Source organism: Eleutherodactylus coqui, chromosome 10 (genome assembly GCF_035609145.1).
Source record: "Eleutherodactylus coqui strain aEleCoq1 chromosome 10, aEleCoq1.hap1, whole genome shotgun sequence".
NCBI lineage: Eukaryota > Metazoa > Chordata > Amphibia > Anura > Eleutherodactylidae > Eleutherodactylus > Eleutherodactylus coqui.
This window is the reverse complement of record NC_089846.1, coordinates 9161234-9182779: the sequence shown is the minus strand read 5'-3', so window position 1 is coordinate 9182779 and position 21546 is coordinate 9161234. Positions and strand designations below refer to the sequence as shown.

Genomic DNA, 21546 nt, shown 5'->3' with positions numbered 1-21546 from the left:
ATTGTACAAATTCCAACAATCCAGCCATCTTTTTATTTCGGTACTGTAATCGTTCTGTGTAAAAGCGCCCTTATGCACAGAGATAAGCGGTGCCAGAGTCTGCCAACTGCCGTCGCCCTGGTGGTAAACCTCCCCACTCCTCTAATAAGTCCTGTGTGCAGTCTGACTACTTTCTGACAGACTGGAGCGTGATACGAGCGCGGCGACCACAACCCGCGAGTCCTATTAGCTTTTCAAAGCCTCCCAGGGCTGCCATGTATTTCTTCCTACTCTGATGGGTCGGCGGCGTGTCTTAATGCAATACCGTATACTGCAGTATGGAAGCACTGCATTATATGCTGTAAGCAATCAAATGGTCTCCAAGAAAAAATGTAACAAAAAGTGATCTAAAAGTCCTACGTACCAATAGAAACTATAGGGTGTCCAACCAAAAACGAGTCCTCACACCTGTAGCAACAGCAATATAGAGTTATGGTGGCCCGGAGGGGAGGGCGCTCTTTTTTTTTTTTTTTTCCCCCCCCCCTCTCTCTCTCAAAGACTTTATTTTTTATAAGTACTACAGTAATCGTACTGACCCAAAACAAAGGTATCATGTCATTTTTGCTGCAGTGTGTGCGCCGTAAAAACAAGAAACCCCCAAAGATGACAAATCTATAATTGCATTTTTTTCCCCATTTCACGCCACTTACAAATTTTAGTGCATCAAATGGGACCATTAAAAAAAGTTAATATAAGATATTTTTGGAAAGTGAGGAGGAAAAAGCAAAAAAAAAAAAAAAAAAAGGGCCACGTCATTAAGGGGTTAAGCTCGAGTGCTGACGGATTCCAAGCAGCAATCGGGAAAATTCTGGATGATAAAGTGAAAAAGTTGGAGCGGATGCTACGGAACAGAAGCTCCCATCATGCCCTGCAGCGGTCTGGTTCTGTGGCGGGACGGAGACCTCTGCGATAACGTATGTGCAGATAGCGGTTCATCTCCCGGGCAGCAGCTGTGAGCGGAAGGGGTTAATATATCCAGGTACCCGTATCGATCCCTCTATACTCCCCGCAGCCCTAACCTGATTGCAGATGGCTCCCTGGCTGCCATATTGTTCCTCTGGGAGACGCGCTCGCTTGTCTCTTCCCGTCAGTCCGATCACTGGGGCATATCCGCGGCATCTCCATGATAGGGCTGTGCTGATATGTCGCGGGGCTGTGCGTTGCCATGTTCGTATCGTACTCCAGTCTGTTAGAAAGTAGTCAGACTGCGCATATAACCCTTATGAGATGAGCGGGGATGCTTACTACCAGGGTGAAGGCTGTTGTCAGACTGGCACAGCTTATCTCCGTGCGTAAGGGTGCTTTTACATGGAACGATTATCACAAAAACCGCTGAATCGTTGGAATTTTGATTGATAATCGCTCAGTGTAAAGGCAGCCGATGGTTGAATGATAATTCATTTACTTATCATTCATTTTATGTAAGCATAAAAATCATCATTCGCACGTTCGCTAATCGTACGGTTTAAACGCCGATTGTTCAGGCGTTCTCGCTCACCGCTGCAGCGAAATTGAACGATCTTGTAAAATCCTTTTTTTATTTAATTTTTTAAATCTGTGCCTAAACTGACCCTCCCCCTCCCCCCGAGTGAACGGTCATCGCTTGCTCGTTCCTTCGGCTTATGCATTCTCACCCCGTGTAAAAGCCAGGTCAGCCTTGGCAATGTGCAGCCGCAGAAAGCCCTACTCTGAAGAGGTGGTTCTGTCATGCCAGCTTTGAATGTCTGGCAGTGCCCATATGGCGCACAGGATGCCATGCAGGCTGTGGCCCACCCTGAGGACAGGGACGGGCATGAGTGCGGCATACAGCACTGCAAATAACCAGTACTGTCCGTCCTGCACTAGCTGGTTGTCTTGGCTCCCCTCCCCCCACCATATCCCATGAGTAAATGCACAGAGCGGTCAATTAAATCTGTCAATGCGCCCGATCCGAGGGGAGGAGGGAGGATAATTAATGCTGAGAACGTCTCCTGTGCGACCCAGAGGGTAATGCAGGTCTCTCCGCTCTGGTCCTGCTGCCTTGACAGCATTGCTGCTTCCGGATGATTGGGTGCAATGATGACGCTTCCCCTGCCATGGATGGATGAGCAGTAGGTTGCTGCACCTATTGTGGGGAGATAAAAGATCACCATTATATACAGCAGGCAGGACCTCGGAGGCTGAAGTCATGCAGCAGCTGCAGCAAGAAAACCGACTGCTCCTCATTCCTCGGATGATTGTACTTTCATAGACAGGAAGTAAGAGACGTGAGCGAGGGAAGCAGAAGCGGAGCGCACAATGTTACTGTAAATCAGAGCAAAAGATCAGTGTCATGTTATAGGCCACTGCGTACTTGTATTACTTATCCTGTAGTGATCCTGAGTTACATCTTGTATTATACCCCAGAGCTGCGCTCACTATTCTGCTGGTGGAGTCACTGTGTACTTGTATTACTTATCCTGTACTGATCCTGAGTTACATCCTGTATTATTCTCCAGAGCTGCACTCATTATTCTGCTGGTGGAGTCACTGTATACATACATTACTTATCCTGTACTGATCCTGAGTTGCATCTTGTATTATTCTCCAGAGCTGCACTCACTATTCTGCTGGGGGAGTCACTGTATACATACATTACTTATCCTGTACTGATCCTGAGTTACATCCTGTATTATACCCCAGAGCTGCACTCACTATTCTGCTGGTGGAGTCACTGTGTACATACATTACTTATCCTGTACTGATCCTGAGTTACATCCAGTATTATACCCCAGAGCTGCACTCATTATTCTGCTGGTGGAGTCACTGTGTACATACATTACTTATCCTGTACTGATCCTGAGTTACATCCTGTATTATACTCCAGAGCTGCACTCACTATTCTGCTGCTGGAGTCACTGTGTACATACATTACTTATCCTGTACTGATCCTGAGTTACATCCTGTAGATCTTTTATTATAAAAGTATGAAACATAACAATAAAAGCAAACTGTAACAATAGTAAATAATAATAATACAACCGTATACAGAGATAAGGCCCTTCACCCAGAGTCCATGGTCCACAAACAAAAGAAACCCCATGTCTGGACTCCCCTCCCCCCTGCCGCACACTCGCACACACACTCAAAGCAAAACACAATATACCTAAAAGAAGAGCATCCAGCTATCCAGAAGAGAAAACTAAAACTAAAACTCCAGGTCCAGCCGTACCGCACTGAAACCCCATCATAAACAAAATTAGGCAATAACGTAAACATAACATATATATATATATATATATATACCAATAATTAACTAAATATGAAAATAAAGACCAAGCCAACCGGCATACAAAAATAACTAAAGAAATTGTTTTTCAAAAATTTTTTTTTTTTTTTTTGGGTCCCCAGTGCAGCTCGGGGGCCATGCCTGCTCCATCAGTCCGTGCCCAGAGTTCTAAAGTTCAGGACGTGCCAAGCCACACCAGGGGTTTTTTGTTTTTTTTAATATATATAAACTGTACAACACTCTGCCTGCCGCAGCCTGGGGGCCATGCCCGCTCCACCAGTCCGTGCCCAGAGTTCAATGTTCGGGACGTGCCAGGCTACGGCTCAAGGCGTGAAACCACTCCCCCCCAACCCCCCACCCACCCTAACTACCACCCAGAACGTGAATATATACATATAAAACATACAATAACCAATATACATGACATACACGATATATATTAACATAACCCGAAAGCCTAAGGTCGGCTCACCTGCAGCCCTACTTCACTCCATTTTGCCCAAATCAAAACAAAAAGCTTTATGGTGCACTCACAGCCCGCCACCGGGATTGGAGGTGATAAGCCGGGCACAGACATCACAATGTACTATCCCTTGCATTTTCTCCCTATTCTTTCCCTAATTTGCCCTAGACTGTCCTTAGTCTAACCCTCAGTCTGACCCTTCATGGAAACCTGTCCCTGCTCTATCCCTCCTCTCTCCCTATCCTGTCCCTATTCTCTCCCTATCCTGTCCCTATTCTCTCCCTACTCTGCCCCTAGAAAATTAAGAAAAACAAACTGTCCCTAACGAAATACAAGCCCTCTCCATAGGAGAGAAGCTTTAGATGTGCCCAGCCTCTCATACTCCAAAGAACGCACCTTCACCAGGTCACCCAGGATGTTCCTACATACCGTATCCACGGGGAGGACTTTCAGTTCCGTCGAGATTAAACACCGTGCACTCCAGATGTGGAACCTGACCACTAGGCTAACTAGAAATAAAGTGCAGCGGTCCCTGCCACCAAGGCCTCTGAACGCTCCATAAGCCCACTCCGCATAGGAGAGGTGTGCCAGCTGAGGCCAGCCTATGGAGACCCCTACCCGTTGGTATACCTCTGTATTAAAGGGGCACTGAAGCAGGAAATGCTCCATGCTTTCCAGCACGTCGCTGCACTCCTGACGGGGGCAACCCCTGTCAATCAGAGGCCTGCTCTTCAAGTTACCCCTTACATACAGTCTCCCGTGAAAGCAGCGCCAAGCCAAGTCCCAAAACTTCAAGGGGACCCGGGTTGAATTCAGTAAACGTAACCCTCCCTCCAGGTCCCGACTTGGGCAGTCCTTGAGCGCCAGGGGCTTCTGGAAATGGGTCAACAGGACTCTTTCGTCGAGGAGCCTCCTCGTCAGAGTCCTGATCTCCCACATCCCCAGACCCCACCGGCGTATCACCTTCAGAACCAAGGTAGCGTAAGCCGGGAGATGTCCGTGCTGCGTGCGAAGGTCCTTCACTCGCCCTCCTGTCTCCCATTCCTGGAAGAAGGGCCGAAACCATCCCCTGCAGGAGTAGACCCACGGAGGAGCCCTCTCTTGCCAGAGGTTGCCTATGTTGATCTTAAAAAAAGTGTTTACAAGAAACACCACGGGGTTGACCATAGACAACCCCCCTAGTCTCCTCGTGCGGTATGTAACATCTCTCCTGATCAGGTTCAACCTGTTCCCCCACAACATTAGGAAGAACAGGTTGTAGACCCGGGTCCAGAGAGGCTCTGGCAAAATGCATACGCTGCCCAGGTAGATGAATAACGGGAGCAGGTATGTTTTGATCAGGCTAATTCTTTCCCGAAGGGTCAAAGACCAACCCTTCCACTGATTTACCTTGTGAGTTGCACCATCCAGCCTGTCCACCCAATTTTGCATGGGGTAATCCCCCTGGCCGAATTTGATGCCAAGTACTTTTGCTGAAGTTTGGGGCACCGGAAGAGTGTCCGGGAGATCAAACACAGGATCCCCCCTTCCTAACCAGAGACTTTCACACTTATCCCAGTTGACCATAGACCCGGAAGCTTCCGAGTAGCGGTCCACCTCCGACACCACAAACTCCGCCTCCTCTCTCGAGGACACGAAGAGCGTGACATCATCGGCGTATGCCACTGCCCTCAGGGTAGCCTCCGGCACCGCCCGGTCCATCCCGACCCCTGCTATAGGTCCACAATCAACCCTCCTAAGGAAGGGATCTATCGCAAACGCATACAACAGGGGGCTTAGAGGACAGCCCTGACGGACGCCGGACCCCACCTCAAAAGGGCGGCCGGGCCAACCGTTCACCAGCGGGAAAGTCTCAGCCCCTGCATACAATGTTCGCAGCCAATCAACAAACCCCACTGGCAGGCCGTATCTCAGAAGGACGGACCAGAGGTACTCGTGATTAACCCGATCAAACGCTTTGGCCTGATCCAAGGACAGCAGGTACCCCTCCCAGTGACCAGCCCTACCCTGCTCCACTGCCTCCCGGACACCGAGAACAGCGCTAAAGGTGCTACGGCCTGGAACAGAGCAATGCTGCGCCCCCGAGAGGAGCCGGGGTGCAAACTTGACCAGCCGATTAAACAGCACTTTGGCCAGAACCTTCCTGTCTGTATTGAGAAGCGCTATGGGACGCCAGTTCTCAATACGGCTCGAGTCTTTACCTTTTGACAGAATGATCAAGGCCGACGTCCTCATTGACTTTGGCAGAGTGCCCGAGGAAAGACACTCATTTAATACCTCCGTCAAGAGGGGACTCAAGAGGTCCTTGAAGGTCTTATAATACTCGGATGTTAATCCATCCGGACCTGGCGACTTTTTGGGCCGGAGCCCATCAATCGCCAGTCTAACTTCCTCTTCTCTGATCTCTTCTGTCAAAACGCCAAGAGAGGTGTCTACCCCTGGCCCAGGGACAGCTTCAGCCAGGAAAGCCGACATCACTTCCGAATCTAGATCCCTCTTTCCCAAGAGTTGCGAGTAGTAGGATCTGACGACCTCCAGAATCCCTGATCTGGATCGATTCAGGGACCCCGTACTGTCAATCAGTCCAGTGACCACTTTACTATTCACTGACATCCTACAGTTTCTGTAAGGGTCGGGCGAGCGGTACTTCCCGAAATCCCTCTCAAAAACCAAGGATGCGTGTCTGTCATACTGGCACGTCTTGAGTAAAGATTTCACTCTGGAGATCTCCTCGCGGCTACCTCCAGTCGAAACGAGATGTTCGAGTTTCCTCCTCAGGCCGTTGTACAGGCGGTACCTGTCCAGGCATCTGAGGTTGGAGAGCTCACGGAAGAACCTCGCCGCCCTCCTCTTGAACATCTCCCACCACTCTGACTTACTGCTACAGAGATCCAGTAATGGTACCTGGCTCTGCAGAAAATCCTCAAAGGACTGTCTTATCTCTGCTTCCTCCAGGAGTGATGAATTCAGTCTCCACAAACCTCTACCCATCCGGGGGGTCTCTGCAACATTCAGAGAAAACAATATTAGACAGTGATCGGAGAATTCCACCTCAACAACGGACACTGGTGAAGAGATGGCTTCCTCCTTCAAATAAAACCTGTCTATTCTAGACCTGCTCTGACCCCTATAAAAGGTGAATCCCTCGTGGCCTGGGGTGTGCCGGATGTGGACATCCACCAGGCGAGCCTCGCTAGCTATGCTATTAAGTGCGACGCTGTCAAAAGTCAACCGCCTGTCTCCAGAGCCTCCCCTATCGCGGGCTCTTGTGACTGCATTAAAGTCACCTCCAAAGACAACTTGGCGGCTGGTAAAAAGGTAGGGCTTGATCCTCATAAAGAGACTCTTCCTGTCCTTTTTTGACTGGGGACCGTAGATGTTTACAAGTCTCAATTCTTGTCCCTTCATGAGGACATCTAAGATCAGGCACCTTCCCATTTCTAATTCAATTACTCGTCGGCATTCGACCGCTGCGGTAAAAAGGACCGCCACTCCACTATACGGCTCGGCCGCAAGAGACCAGTAGGAAGGGCCTGACCTCCACTCCCTTTTTGCCTTATGTATGGCTGCCAAATCAGACAGCCTGGTCTCCTGCAAAAATAAAATGTCGGCTTCAACGCGGCCGAGAAAATCAAAGGCCGCAAATCTAGCCGTATCTGACTTAATGCTGGCAACGTTAATTGATGCCAGAGTCAGCGGAGTGGGTGCCGCCATCATGAGTGATTAAATTAGATGGCTTTCTTCCTCACACCCGCTTCTTCGGGGTCAGAGGAAAGCCCCTTGCTTCTTTTTTTGGACACAGATGTGTCCATAGCAGGGGATCCCCCGACCCCATCGTCCTTGTTTCCAGGCTCCAGAGTAGCCCCCTCCCCGGAAGGAACTATGCCTCCACGAGTAGGAGACTCAGCGCCCCCTGTTGACCCTTTCTTTGCCCCAGGCACCTTGCCCTTCGCTTCCCCCTCAGAGGAGGAAGAGATGTCTTGAAGGGCCCGGTACCTGTTGGAGAGTCCAACTGGAGGCGAGCTGGCTTCTCCTTCCAGTACTTTGCCAGGGGTGGGAGAAGATCTTGAATCCCCCCTTCGCTTTCTCCTAGTGGCACCTAGCTTACGCCGTTTCTCTAACCACCTCTTTCCTTCCTCATCCACACTCTCATAGTGGGAGGAATCTGAAGAGTTGGTCTTTCCGTCCTCCCTCTGGATCCTCCTGTCCTCTTCATCCACTTCACTGTCCCTCAAGGCCTCAGCCGCAAAATTTGCTTCAGGAACAGGGGCCACCATTGACCCACCTGCTGTGGGCGCTCCTGTCAGCTCCCTGCTCCGTCTGCGTTTGTCCTGACGCCTCTGCTCAGCAGGCGTCTTTTGCCGGTTCTTCCCTGGCTCCTGAGCTCCTCCACCTCTGCTAGTCCCCTCACCCCCGGAGGCCGCACCATGGCCCCCATCCGTAGGGGCTGACACTGCATTGGCAAAGGAGCGTGGACAGCGACTGAATGGGTGACCGAGATCACCACACAGGTTACACCTAATCTCCGCACAGGAGGCGGCTAGATGACCCAGACCCCCACACAGAGCGCACTTCAAGGTCTTACAAGCGGCGCTCAAGTGTGAGGGGTCGCCGCACCTGTGGCAGAGCTTCGGCTGCCCCTGGTAAAAGGCCAGGATACGATCCCTGCCGAGGAAGGCTGCAGATGGAATGTGTGCCACTGAGTTACCTGAACGCTTCAGCTTGACCATAAACGTCCAGGCCCCGGACCATATGCCGTGCTCATCCCTGTTCTTTCTGGGCATGTCTGTCACCTCTCCGTACCTACTGAGCCATGTCATGATGTCAAAGCAAGAAAGTGACTCGTTACGAGTCAAAACGGTCACCTTCTTGACTTCGTTCTGGCGAGACACCACCTGGACGGCAAAGTCTCGCCAGCTGGGCTCGCTTTTCATCAGCTCGTAATTCCCCCAGAAGAGTTCTAGACCCTCTGGGCGAACGAAGCTGATGTCAAACTCAGACGTGCCGAAGGGATGGATTAGGGCAAAGATGTCAACCGCCCTAAAGCCCATCTTCAGTAGAAGCTCCACTACCCTCGCCCTCGGGGGGCATGTATCATTGCCCCTCCAACGAAGACGGACCACATTCCTACGACCTGCGTCCTGCCCGGGTGTTGGTAGGGACCATACGGTCTCCCCCCTTTGCTCTCGGAAGGCTCCTAAGCCGTGTCTCTCTGTCCAAAGAGATAGGTTCACCTCTCTTCCTCCAACTGTGATTGAACTCTCCCCCTTCCGTAGAGCCCCCAGGAGGCGCTGTTGCAATACGCCCTCTCTAGAGCCTGGAGACAAGGAGGACCCTTCCCCTCCAGCGGCGACACTGGCATAACTCCTACCAGCTGTTGTCGCCGCCGGAGGGGCGACTGGAACCTGTGATGTGCCCTGACTATCCCCAGAACCTGTGCCTATATTTACAGTAGGTTCCCCTGTGCTGAGAACAGTAGCTGCAGCCCGTGCCTCCGAGTGCGTCGGAGCATCAGACTCGCGGGCTGCACCAGACACATCCACACCTTTCATACCAAGACCTTTCATTCCAAGACCCTCTGGACCGGACTTGGGGTTAGAAGCAGCTTTTTTATTTTGGGCCTTGGTAGACCTGGGGGGTGGCACTGCTGCCCCATCTTGCGCAGCTGCAACCACCGTAATGACCCCCCCATGGTCAGCACTCTGCATTCCGGCAGTATTAACATTTTTATTTTTGCTTTTTCCTTTACATTTGCCAGCAGCCTCCACATCACTGGGTGCCTGGGACCTAGGCTGGGACCTAGACTGAGGGACCCCTGTAGACCGACCTGTCGCACGGGGGACCCCCGATCCCGCAGCACCCTCCGCATCACTGGCCTTACTGGCGCTGGCAGTTCCGCCACTGCCAAACTCTTTTGCCACCTTGCCTTGTCCTGTGCTGGCCGCCCTGCTGGCTGTTTCTGTCACTGCACTAACTGAAACAGGGACAGGGGACCTGGCCAGTTTAACTCCTTTATCCCTGTTCCCATGTTCAAAACCCACTGCAGAGTCAGAAACCGGGGTTCTCAGGGTGGGGGTGCCCTGATCCGACTTTGCAGCCAAACCAGCGCCCCCCGTCACATACACAAATTTCTCCTGCACCAAATTCTTTTTTTTTCCTTTTTTCGCCTTGATTTTCACTTCCTCCTCTGGTAAATCATCACCAAACTTAAGGCTGCTCATATTGGGGGGGGGTTCCAACAGCCTTATCTGCTGCATTATTAAAGCGCCCCCATCGCTTTTGTCTTCTTCTGGATCAGAATCCCCGGAGGTTAGAGGCAGCGCAACCTGCTCCGGCCGGAGGCTGCTGGTGGTTGTAGTGCCACTCTGGGTCTGCTCTCCTGAGCAGACAGGCTGCTCCCTCAGACTGTCCTGGTAGGTGTCCTCCTCAGAACAGTCACCACTGCTGTCTCCATTGCTGGAGTGATCAGCCTCCTTGTGACCGCTGTGTCCTGACGCCATCTTGGAGAACCTATCACTGTTTATTAATTTTTCCCTAAAGGGACCACTTTGCTCAAGAATCCTGTCCCTCTCTTCCTTGCACCTTTGTATGCAGTCTTTACAGTCCTGTATGGACTTGCTGATTGCATCTCTTTTTCCTTTAGCGGCGGTCTGGTCCTTCAGTGACCTGGCCGACCGCAGCTTCTCCTTCTGCAGGAGGATTTCTCTCCCCGCTCGCTCATAATCCGCCATGCTGGTGGCCAGACGGGAGGCCAGCTCTACCACAGACTCCCCTTTCCGACGATCACTCCACTGTGGCTTACCTTCTTTGCTGAGCGTTTGGCTGCGAGTCTGACTGCGGGTCATCATCTCGCTTCCGGCGCTGTCAGATGCGGCTGCACCAACCTGCTGGGCCATGTCACTGCGCCTGCGACCCGGAACCTCTCTCTTCGCAGCTTTACTAGCTGCTCCGGCTTTCCTGGTTGTTGCTGCTGAAACCACGTATGCCGCCAGCGCCGCTGATGGTGTTGTCGCTGCCTTCTCAGCACTCCCCCCCCCTCCGACCGAAGCCGGGTGGGGGGGAATTGCGGGACTCCATAGAACAAGAAGCCCAGCTACGTGCTCTGATCCTGGGCTCCAAAACAGGCTTCCAGCTGGGACTGCAACCACACCCTGGTTCTCTGAGGAGCTCCAACAAACCACACCTTACTCCAGAGCTGCACTCACTATTCTGCTGGTGGAGTCACTGTATACATACATTACTTATCCTGTACTGATCCTGAGTTACATCCTGTATTATACTCCAGAGCTGCACTCACTATTCTGCTGGTGGAGTCACTGTGTACATACATTACTTATCCTGTACTGATCCTGAGTTACATCTTGTATGAATGTGCAGCGCTGCAGCCAGCGTAGGCGAGGAGCGACTAGCAGCGTGTGAGTGTGTGCGGTGCTGCTGTGTTTTAAACAGATGTTACTGTGCGGTAATTGCTCGGCGGACGGAGAACGCAGGGGAGTCTTGCAGCGATAGAAGTGATGAGGGTGGCTTTGGGGCCGGATCGCAATTGTGACCTCAGCGCCCCCTATAGCTAAGCCCATGGTCCTCCCTGTCCTGCTTTATATGAGCTCAGATTCTGTAAACTCTTAGAGGATGCCCATCACATACTTGCTGACTGTTTCCTATGACGCATGCAGAATTATGACAGCAGAAATATTGTCCAAAGCGAATGCTCGCGTGAATATTCTGGGTTCTTATTAACGGTTTCTGCTTTTTTTGTTCCACAGGCAGATCGGGAGAGGCGCCGAGAAAAATTTCCCTACTAGATGACATTTCATCGCAATGTCCGATCGTTTGGGGCAGATATCCAAGGGAAAGGATGGGAAAAGCAAGTACTCAAGTCTCAACCTGTTTGACAAGTATAAAGGGAAGTCAATAGAAGCCGTCAGAACCACAGGTGAGGGGACAGGGGCATACTGCGTGCGACCATGTGAGCGACCATGTGACCCAGAGTTTTGGAAACTTCCGGTAAAGTTGGTGACACGCGAGTGTATTCTGGCTGTATTTATGAATCCGTAATACAGACAAGCGTTCTGGCCTAACAGCGAATATTCTGAGCTGAACGCCAAGCATAATGGGAATCTGTGATGACCGAGACCCTTGTCTGTATTAGATGCATAAAGACCTCCTCCTCCTATCCACAGAATAGGGAATGAATGTCTGATCGCTGGGAGGCCCAGTTATCTAGAGAATCGCACCCCCAAATGCCCCTGTGAATTGAGCGGTGGTATCCATTGACTTCTGTGGGACAGACTGAGATCAGTGCCTCTGCATTCTCCCTCCATCCCATAGAAGTGAATGGAGCTGTGGCCTTGCATGCACACCACCGAACTATTCACATGAGGAATTCGGGGACACCGTTTTTGATATCGCTGGGGGTCCCAGTAGTGTTGGACCTCCAGCGATCGGATGTTTATTCATATCCTGTGGATGGGGGACTAAATGTTACCGGTAGTAAAAGCCTTTTAAAGGGGATTTGAAAAACATGGCTGCTTTCTTCCAAAAATGGCACCCCTACAGTCCACAGGTTGTGTCTGGTATTGAAGCGCATCTACATTAAAGTCAATAGGGCTGAGCTGCTGTACCATGCACAACCTGTAGATAGGTGGGGAGCGGTTCACGCAACAGGGCGTAAACGTACGTCCTTGGGATAGCGCGAGATCACATATGATCCCGCGCTATCCCGCAGCGGGAGCCGGCTGTCAGTCACAACCGGCGTCCTGCTGCAACACCGGGGCGGGGGGGTCAGTAGCTCTGCCATGCCTTATCACAGCGATCATCAGGGCTGTGGTCAAAGTCCCTCAGAGGGACATAAATGTTGTAAAAAAAAAGCAAATTAAAAAATGTAAAAAAAAGTAAAAAACATTTTTTAATGCTTTTTCTCAGATTAGCATAAAAAAAGGTAAAAAAAAAAATAAAACCCCACATATTTGGTATTGTCGCGTCCGTAACGACGCGTACAATAAGCTGCACTTGCTTTTGACTGCACGGAAAAAAGCGTTTAAAAAAAAAAAAATGAGGCAAAATGCTAATTTTTAGCATTTTGACTCACTAAAATGCAATAAAAGTGATCAAAAAAGCCGTATGTAACACAAAATGGTACCAATAAAACATACAGCTCCCAAAAAATAAGCCATTATAGAGCTCCGTACATCAAAAAATAAAAAAGTTACAGGACTTTGAATGCAGCGATTTAGAAAAAAAAAAGATTTCCAAAACAAGGGTTTTTATTGCAGAAAAGTGGAAAAATCTAAAAAAAAAGTAAGAATTTTGGTATCATTGTAACCGTACCGACCCGCAGAAAAAATGGATTGTCTCATTTATGCTGCATGATTAACGCTGTAAAAAAAAAAATCTATGGCAGAATTGATGCTTTTTCTCTTCCTGCTATAATAAAAAAAATAAATTAAAGTTTTACAATATAGTTAATGTACCCAAAAATGATGCCATTAAAAACAACAGCTCGCCACGCAAAAAACAAGCCCTCACACGGCCGCGTCGACGGAAAAAGTTATGGCTTTTGATAAATGGAGAAGAGAATCCGCCAAAAACTGTTGCGTCCTTAAGCCCAAAATAGGCTGTGTCATTAAGGGGTTAAAGAGGTATTCTCCTTCACATTGAAGTCTGATAGATGTGGGTCCCACCTCTCGGTCTGGTCCTCATTTTTAGGTCTGGCTGAATGCAGTTGCATGGGTGGTCAGGACTTACAGAAGCAGCCAATTCGGCTTTGTTACGCTGTTTTCATAACTTCCATAGGTGTCAAAGAAAGTCACTAAAACATTGTAGCGCAGTGAGCCATGCTGTTACTACGCCCCGAGTTACTGAACCGTTCATCTCTCTGTGCTACGCTGTTTTCATTGCTCCTATTAACTACTTTCCGAGTTATGGCAACTGCATATTGAGGCCCGCTTGGCTGTTTCTCCGGACCGGCCACTGCATGCAGCCAGGCTGGGGGTAGTGAGAGCCAGAAGTAGAGATGGGTCCTGGGCCTAGAGGTGGTACCAGCATCTGTCAGACGTCATGTCATATCATGTGGATGGGATTATCCCGCTAAGGCCTCATTTTCACGGGCGGATTGGATTGTGCATGCGGGAGCCCGCAGAGGAATCCGACTCTGGCCAAGGACTCTGCGGAACTTCTACTTACCCGTCCGGGTCTTATCTTTTCTTCACTGTGGATGTGTGTGGAAGCGCTGGCTGCCGCGCCGCTGCACATGCGCAGTGGAGTTCTTTACTTTTTAAACTCCTACGGAATCTACGGCCTGTCCGCAATTCAATTGCGGATGGGCCGCAAGTCGGATGGCTTCCACTGACTTCAATGGAAGACGTCCGTGCGGGATCTGCAGGTAAATAAAGCATGCTGCCATACCCCCACCCCCACCCCAAAGATGGACCTGATTTGCGGGTCACACGCACTGCAGATCCGCAAATCCACCCCGCTCATAGGGATACATGGGCGTCTGCAAGGGAAATAAAGCATGAGATCTTTTGAGGATTATTTTTAAACCCCGTGGGTGCAGAATGTGTGCAATGATTTAGACTTGGTGGGCATTCTTTACGCTGTATGTGTGGAAGGGGTCACCCTATTTTATTTCTCTCCCTCCAGTTATACCTAGACATGGCTTACAAAGTCTTGGGAAAGTTGCCGCTGCTCGGCGTATGCCACCTCCTGCAAACTTGCCAAGCTTGAAATCTGAGAACAAAGGAAACGATCCCAATATTATTATAGTGCCCAAAGACGGTACAGGATGGGCAAACAAACAAGAGCATCCAGACCAAAAGAGGTGAGCCCGTTGCAGAGCGCCCCCTGGTGGCGGAGCAGTGTCATTTCTCTGAATTGTGTATAGAGTTGTCCGTTGTCATATCTACCATTATTATATTGACTCCTGATTTCGTGTCTCGTCTCCTGCAGTTCCAGTGTGACAGCTCCTCAGCAGCCGGAGTCGCTGCCGCAGCAGGGTTTGCCGAAGTCTGTCTCCAATTTACAGAAACCGACCACAGTGAACAGTCCGGAGGTAGGTGCTCGGCGGCTTTTAGTCGGGTCGTGCCCAATGCATTGCAGTTTTTCCCTATTCACGATGAACCGTTCAAGGAGCGGCAGCTCTGGGGGAAGAAATGGGGCAAAGCCCTATGAATTTTCGAATATGAAAGTGGAGCACAAATGCAACGACATCCTATGAACCCTTTCATTACCAACACATCAGGGGTTGTCACAGCAGCTCCACCTCTATTACGATCTAGCCCCTACTTCCCCCTTTAATTAGCAGGTTTGTTCTGGCTGAGCTTCTGCTTTGGTTTATCTTGCATTATAGAGACGCAGTGCTGATGATTTTGCTCCTGGGGATGCTTTGCTTTGGTGACGGGTGACAAGGATGTTCATTAGCTCGCTCACAATTCCCCTCCACCAATTTAGCCCGTCTCCTTGGTGGGATCTTTATTCTTATCTTGTGTTTTGCATTTGGTGGCCTCTAAAGAAAACCGTAATCGCTTTGAACACCCAGAAGCTGCTCCCTCGAGTGTCAGGCACCGTCCCCTCCTCGGTCTTGGCAACAGAGGCTTTTATTATCATTCTTGCTCTGCAGAATAAACCCTGAGATGCCAGGTCAGCCCCAGCAGGAGGGAGAAAAGTCCTGTGTTAATGGTCTCCTGTTTGCAACTTCTCATGGAGCCTTGAAATAATACAAACCATTACACTGCTGTGCAGGTGACGCAGGACCTCTAAGGAAAGGACACTAATCAAGAAACCTAATATCCCCCCAATCTGCAGTCTGTGCGCATTATGCATATTAGAACTAAGCCATCCAATGGGCAGTTGACTGCGCTGGTCTGGGTTCCTTCTCTTGCTTTTATGCTAACCTGACCCACCGTCCCCACTTTGTGCCATTCTATGATTCGCGTGTCCGTCCGTTTAAATGTTAATTAATGTTGCAGAAAGGTTGTGGATTCTGTGTCATCACCTAGCGGCGATGCAGGAAAAGCAGTGATGGGCTGTTCGCAGAGCCTCCTACCCCTGTTAGGCCATTTCAATGCACTATCACTATCAGTACTGACAGAGGCATCTAAGTGGTTAAACATTCTGGCTCTGAGATCTCTTCCATCCTGGCTGTTGTGGTCAGATAGCTGATACCTATGTACTGAGTGGTCTCAGCTGCTGGACCCGCTACATACACTGACACCTGGCAGCCGCCATGCATGTACATATGGTGTCGGGAGGAGATAATGCAATGTCAATCTACTTAGGGAGTTGTATAAGGTATTGTCCTGATCTACGGGTGACCCTAGCAGGGATCTAATGATATATTTTTTTTTCCTCTTGCAGAATATAAATTTAGTGCCCGGTGGGCCAAAGTCATGGGCTCAGCTGAACGGAAAGCCAGCAGGACACGAAGGTGGTGAGTGGTGCTGCTCATATCCTAAATCCTTGCCGCACTGTTCAGCCCTCCGTATGGCAGGTGAATTACATGCCTCGGTTCTCTGTCCTGTCTGCTCTGCAGGTTCAAGGGGCTCAAGCCGACTGTTGTCCTTCTCTCCCGAGGAATTTCCAACGCTGAAAGCAGCTGGCGAGCAAGACAAGGCTGGCAAAGAAAAGAGCGGCTTAGATCCGTCGTATGGGCCCGGACCAAGCCTCCGCCCCCAGAGTAAGCCCCTCGCCCTGCTTCCCGGTAACCGCTCTGAACGTTTTATTGTCCGTCCTCCCTTCCCCCGCTTTACTCCAAATCTGCTTCTATGTATTTAGGAGGATCAATAACTGTATGTAATGCGTCTGTACCCTTATTGTGCCTATATTTATATCCGACAGCAAGGGGTTAAGCAGCAATATTCAGTAACTTTACATATCTTATGTGTAATAAGATTGTTAGAGAAGGAAGGTTCGTTCTGATGTGGAAGTAGTATCAGTACCTGTAAAAGCGCTAGAATGGAGGCCCCTTCACTGCAGTAGCCGGTACAGCCACCGCTCCTCTGTGCAGCTCTCCCCCTATGTGGGGGGGGAAGAGTGAATGGAGACAGCGGTTGCATCTGCATGCTGCTGCTCCATTAATCTAGTGGGACTGCTGGAGATAGCCAGATGTTTGTACTTAGCGGTTTCTGCTGCAACGAATGCAGCTGCGCATGTGAGACCGTCACTCTCCACTTCGTTGTGAATGGATGCAGTAAACCCACAGTGACAAGAGGAAGACGCATGACCCCTGTTCTTGGAATCGATGTAGGTGAGACCCCCATTGATCAGACTTTGATTCCCTATCCTATGGATAGTTGATAAAAGTCAATCTTTGTATAACTCCTCTAATTGGATTTTTCTACTAAAGACATTTATGTACTACCCACAGGATAGGGAGCACCCTATATAATCCCAAGGCACACGCGAATGCCCCATGTGAATGGAATGGCTGTGTTTATGCTCGACTGCCACTTAGCGAGTACGGTGGGGGTGAGCGGTGTGTTGCAGGAGGGAGTGGAGTGTGTGGGGGGGGGGTGACAGCGACATTTAAACGGTTAACGGCTACGAGCAGCCGCTCAGCTGATGGTAGCTGTTGCCGCCGGGTGTCGGCTGTAAGAAACAGCCAGCACCTGCAATGTATGCAGAGAGAAAGATCGCCACGCAATCTCTCTTCATACATAGACCGCCGACACAGGCCGTCAAAAGATGTATCAGCGGTCTCTAAGGGGTTAAGGTTTTATTTATGCTTTTATAACAAAATGCAAAATTATAGAAAACCTCGAGTGTCAAAACGGGCAATAAAGTCTCCATATACTTCCTACAGAGTCAAACAAGATAATCCCAGCTTGAACATTGGGAAAACCACTTTAAAGAGTTGGTCAGATCCGGGCAACTATTTTCCTTAAAGCGTTTGTCCGTATTGAGATTTTTGAGGTTTTCTCCCCAACCCTCCCAATGTTTTAGATCACAAGAACCGAAATGCTTTTACCTACTTGGCCAATCTATCAGGTCTCATCGGATCTATTCATGTGTTAGTAGGTTTAATAGGGTTGTCCAGGACCTTAGGCTTTTTTATATTGATGACCTGACCTTAGGATAGGTCATCAATAGATGATCGTTGGGGTTCACTGCTAGGGATCCCAACCGTTTAGCTGATTTTCAGTGTCGCTGTAGTCAGCGGTGGAAGCAGACAGCGCTGACCTCATTGTGGAGACACGGTTTGGTATTGCAGGCACAGCTCCCATTGAATTCAGCGGATCCTGTACCTGCAATACCAATCCGATGCACTGTATTATGGACAACGCAGGGAATCGGCTGGTCAGCAGGGTTCCCGAGCAGTGGACCCCCAACGTCCATCTATTGATGACTTCTCTTTGGGACAGTCTAGGGTCTCGGACAGCCTCTTTAACAATTCCCTGTGTCTGTGTCTTCTCACAGTTGCAGGTTTGTTACAATTGTATGTTGTCTGGACCTCTAGGCTGATACATTTTAAGTCCACTGGTACATTGTAACACCATGAAGATAATGCTGACCGTACGGGGATATTGTCCACAAGCCTTTATTAACGATGTGCTACATAAAAGCAGTCGGACGTCTACACAGGACGCGTTTCCACTCCGTAAGGAGTCTTCATCACTTTTAGAAAACTTTCTAAAACCTATATGGTACATTGTAACAGTCTGCAGTCCAGGTTGTATGTCTAGATTAGATACACTTGTAACAAATACTCAGCTGTGACGTGTATAACCTTTTGATGTGGACAGTGTTTTCATTCACTGACAGCAAGCAGAGGCAATTTTAACTGTGATAAATTGATGCACAAAGTAGGAAAATGCAGAACTTGTGCTTGGATGTCTTGATGGACCTGCTGTCCTGCATGCAGCCTTGGAGCACATGTCCGTTTTTTGCTACATTGATTTATGGTAACCGCACAGTTCTGTTTCCCAGGCCCGGGCAGCAGACTTGATGTTTAACGCTTGTTTCCTCTTATGCTCCCATTGCAGATGTCACCAGTTGGAGGGAGGGCGGTGGGAGAAGCATCACTGGTGGCATATCTCCAACCGTCTCTCCTACTGAGCCGGGCAGCAAATCCACAGCTCCTGCAGATGGCGCCCCCTCCACAACGCAAGCTAGTAGTGACCCTAAGGAGCTTTCGCTGCGCCCGGCTCAGCCCACCAGAAAAGGGGCTTCACAGTTCATGGGAAACACCTACCATCCACCTACTTACCATGATATGCTACCAGCTTTTGTGAGTATAAAGTATTCTTGCTGTATACTTTATGGGCTGCTGATGGAGTCCCTGTATATGTGTATACATACATACATACATACATACATACATACATACATACATACATACATACATACGAAGATGTATTGTGAAATCTCCCCCTCTTGTGATTTCAGATGTGCTCTCAGCACCCTCCAGAACCCACTGGGACATTGGATCGCGCTTCCTTCCCCGTCCTTTCCTCCCAATCTCGCCTTGAACCTCGCGTACCCTTTAGACAATATCAGATGAACAATCAGGATGGGTGAGTGAATACGTCTGTGCTGTGTATGCAGCAATCCTGCCGTACATCCCTTACATTGCCCGCATCCTGTCGCTGACCGAATCCTTAACTTGTCTTTTGGTAGCAGAAAAGAGATCCGACTAAATGGTGGCGGTTTACGGCCTGTCCGTTCACAGCGTCCTCAACCGGAGAGGGCCCCGCGAGCCACCATTATAAACGCAGAAGACCTTAAAGAGCTGGATGACCTGGACAATGACGCTGAGGACGGCTGGGCTGGTACGTATCAGAGGTGACATCGCACTGCGGCTTTGGGATATGCTCTTGGTGTTAATGTGTGACCTCCCTGATCTCAGGTCTTCACGATGAAGTGGACTATTCCGAGAAACTGAAATTCAGTGAAGATGAGGAGGAAGATGAAGCCCCGAAAGACAACAGAATTAAATGGTAAAACGGAGTTGACTGTCTGGACGGCATTCTTTCTTTATTTTTTTAAGGCCTCCCTCATTCAGGCGATCGGCAAAGCGCTGCGTTTTCAATTGCGACCCTTTGTCGCGATTCACTTAAGCGGCCGCCGCCGGCTTTTGCTACTCCCCCCATCAATGATGAGGTTCGCTAAACACCGAATAATTGAACAGACGCCGTTTGAAAATTGCAATGCTGGAAAGCGCTGTGATCGAATGCCTGTCTGAGAGGCTCCATTGAAAACAATGGGAGCGTTATACCGCGATTACCACAGTGCTGACAATGCTGCGATAATTGTGGAAAAAAGCGCCTGGTGAGAGCAACCTAAAAGGAAGCCCTATTTGCATATGGAGTCCCGCCCTTCACACATCCTGTACCAGGTCATATGATAACTGTATTGCTTTTTCAGGAACGGCTGGGAGGGCAGAAGGCAGCGCCAGGTTTCCTTTACCTCCACTGACAGCGGAGAAATGAAGCACTCAGTGGAGGAGGGAAAGATATGGATCGATCAAGTGGCGCATCCACGCCCAACCAGGAGGGGGCAGGAGGCTGTGCAGACAGCGCCACGTAAAACCAGCAGCTGGGCTGCAGTAGCTGAACACCCAGGAGGGAGGGGGCAACTGGTAAGCATTAGAGAAAACATAGGGAGCAGTATTATAGTAGTTATATTCTTGTACATAGGAGCAGTATTATAGTAGTTATATTCTTGTACATGGGGAGCAGTATTATAGTAGTTATATTCTTGTACATAGGGGGCAGTATTATAGTAGTTATATTCTTGTACATAGTGAGCAGTATTATAGTAGTTATATTCTTGTACATAGGGGCAGTATTATAGTAGTTATATTCTTGTACATAGGGGGCAGTATTATATTAGTTATATTCTTGTACATGGGGAGCAGTATTATAGTAGTTATATTCTTGTACATAGGGGGCAGTATTATAGTAGTTATATTCTTGTACATAGGGGGCGGTATTATAGTAGTTATATTCCTGTACATAGGAAGCAGTATTATAGTAGTTATATTCTTGTACATAGGGAGGCAGTATTATAGTATTTATATTCTTGTACATAGGGGGGCGGTATTATAGTAGTTATATTCCTGTACATAGGGGGCAGTATTATAGTAGTTATATTCTTGTACATAGAGACAGTATTATAGTAGTTATATTCTTGTACATAGGGGGCAGTATTATAGTAGCTATATTCTTGTACATAGGGGGCAGTATTATAGTAGTTATATTCTTGTACATAGGGGCAGTATTATAGTAGTTATATTCTTGTACATAGGGGGCAGTATTATATTAGTTATATTCTTGTACATGGGGAGCAGTATTATAGTAGTTATATTCTTGTACATAGGGGGCAGTATTATAGTAGTTATATTCTTGTACATAGGGGGCGGTATTATAGTAGTTATATTCCTGTACATAGGAAGCAGTATTATAGTAGTTATATTCTTGTACATAGGGAGGCAGTATTATAGTATTTATATTCTTGTACATAGGGGGGCGGTATTATAGTAGTTATATTCCTGTACATAGGGGGCAGTATTATAGTAGTTATATTCTTGTACATAGAGACAGTATTATAGTAGTTATATTCTTGTACATAGGGGGCAGTATTATAGTAGCTATATTCTTGTACATAGGGGGCAGTATTATAGTAGTTATATTCTTGTACATAGGGAAGCAGTATTATAGTATTTATATTCTTGTACATAGGGGGGCGGTATTATAGTAGTTATATTCCTGTACATAGGGGGGCGGTATTATAGTAGTTATATTCCTGTACATAGGGGGCAGTATTATAGTAGTTATATTCTTGTACATAGAGACAGTATTAT

The 21546-nt window shown here is 48.8% G+C and overlaps 1 protein-coding gene across 7 annotated transcripts in view; it reads left to right on the top strand.

Moving 5' to 3' along the window:
* PRRC2B (proline rich coiled-coil 2B) overlaps window positions 1-21546 on the top strand; it is a 91459-nt gene that overhangs the window by 29023 nt on the left and 40890 nt on the right. For 4 of the 7 annotated variants that reach the window (XR_010786940.1, XR_010786939.1, XM_066580201.1 and 1 more), the window contains exons 2-11: window positions 11513-11682; window positions 14391-14568; window positions 14697-14799; window positions 16104-16176; window positions 16279-16446; window positions 18728-18972; window positions 19131-19258; window positions 19362-19513; window positions 19591-19681; window positions 20109-20322. Coding sequence is in view for 5 of the 7 variants with exons in the window: in XM_066580201.1 (XP_066436298.1) it covers window positions 11568-11682; window positions 14391-14568; window positions 14697-14799; window positions 16104-16176; window positions 16279-16446; window positions 18728-18972; window positions 19131-19258; window positions 19362-19513; window positions 19591-19681; window positions 20109-20322 (1467 nt within the window). In the remaining 2 variants the exon portion in view is untranslated. The remainder of the gene's footprint in view (window positions 1-11512; window positions 11683-14390; window positions 14569-14696; window positions 14800-16103; window positions 16177-16278; window positions 16447-18727; window positions 18973-19130; window positions 19259-19361; window positions 19514-19590; window positions 19682-20108; window positions 20323-21546) is intronic. The other 3 variants (XM_066580200.1, XM_066580199.1, XM_066580197.1) reach the window with 3 other exon arrangements.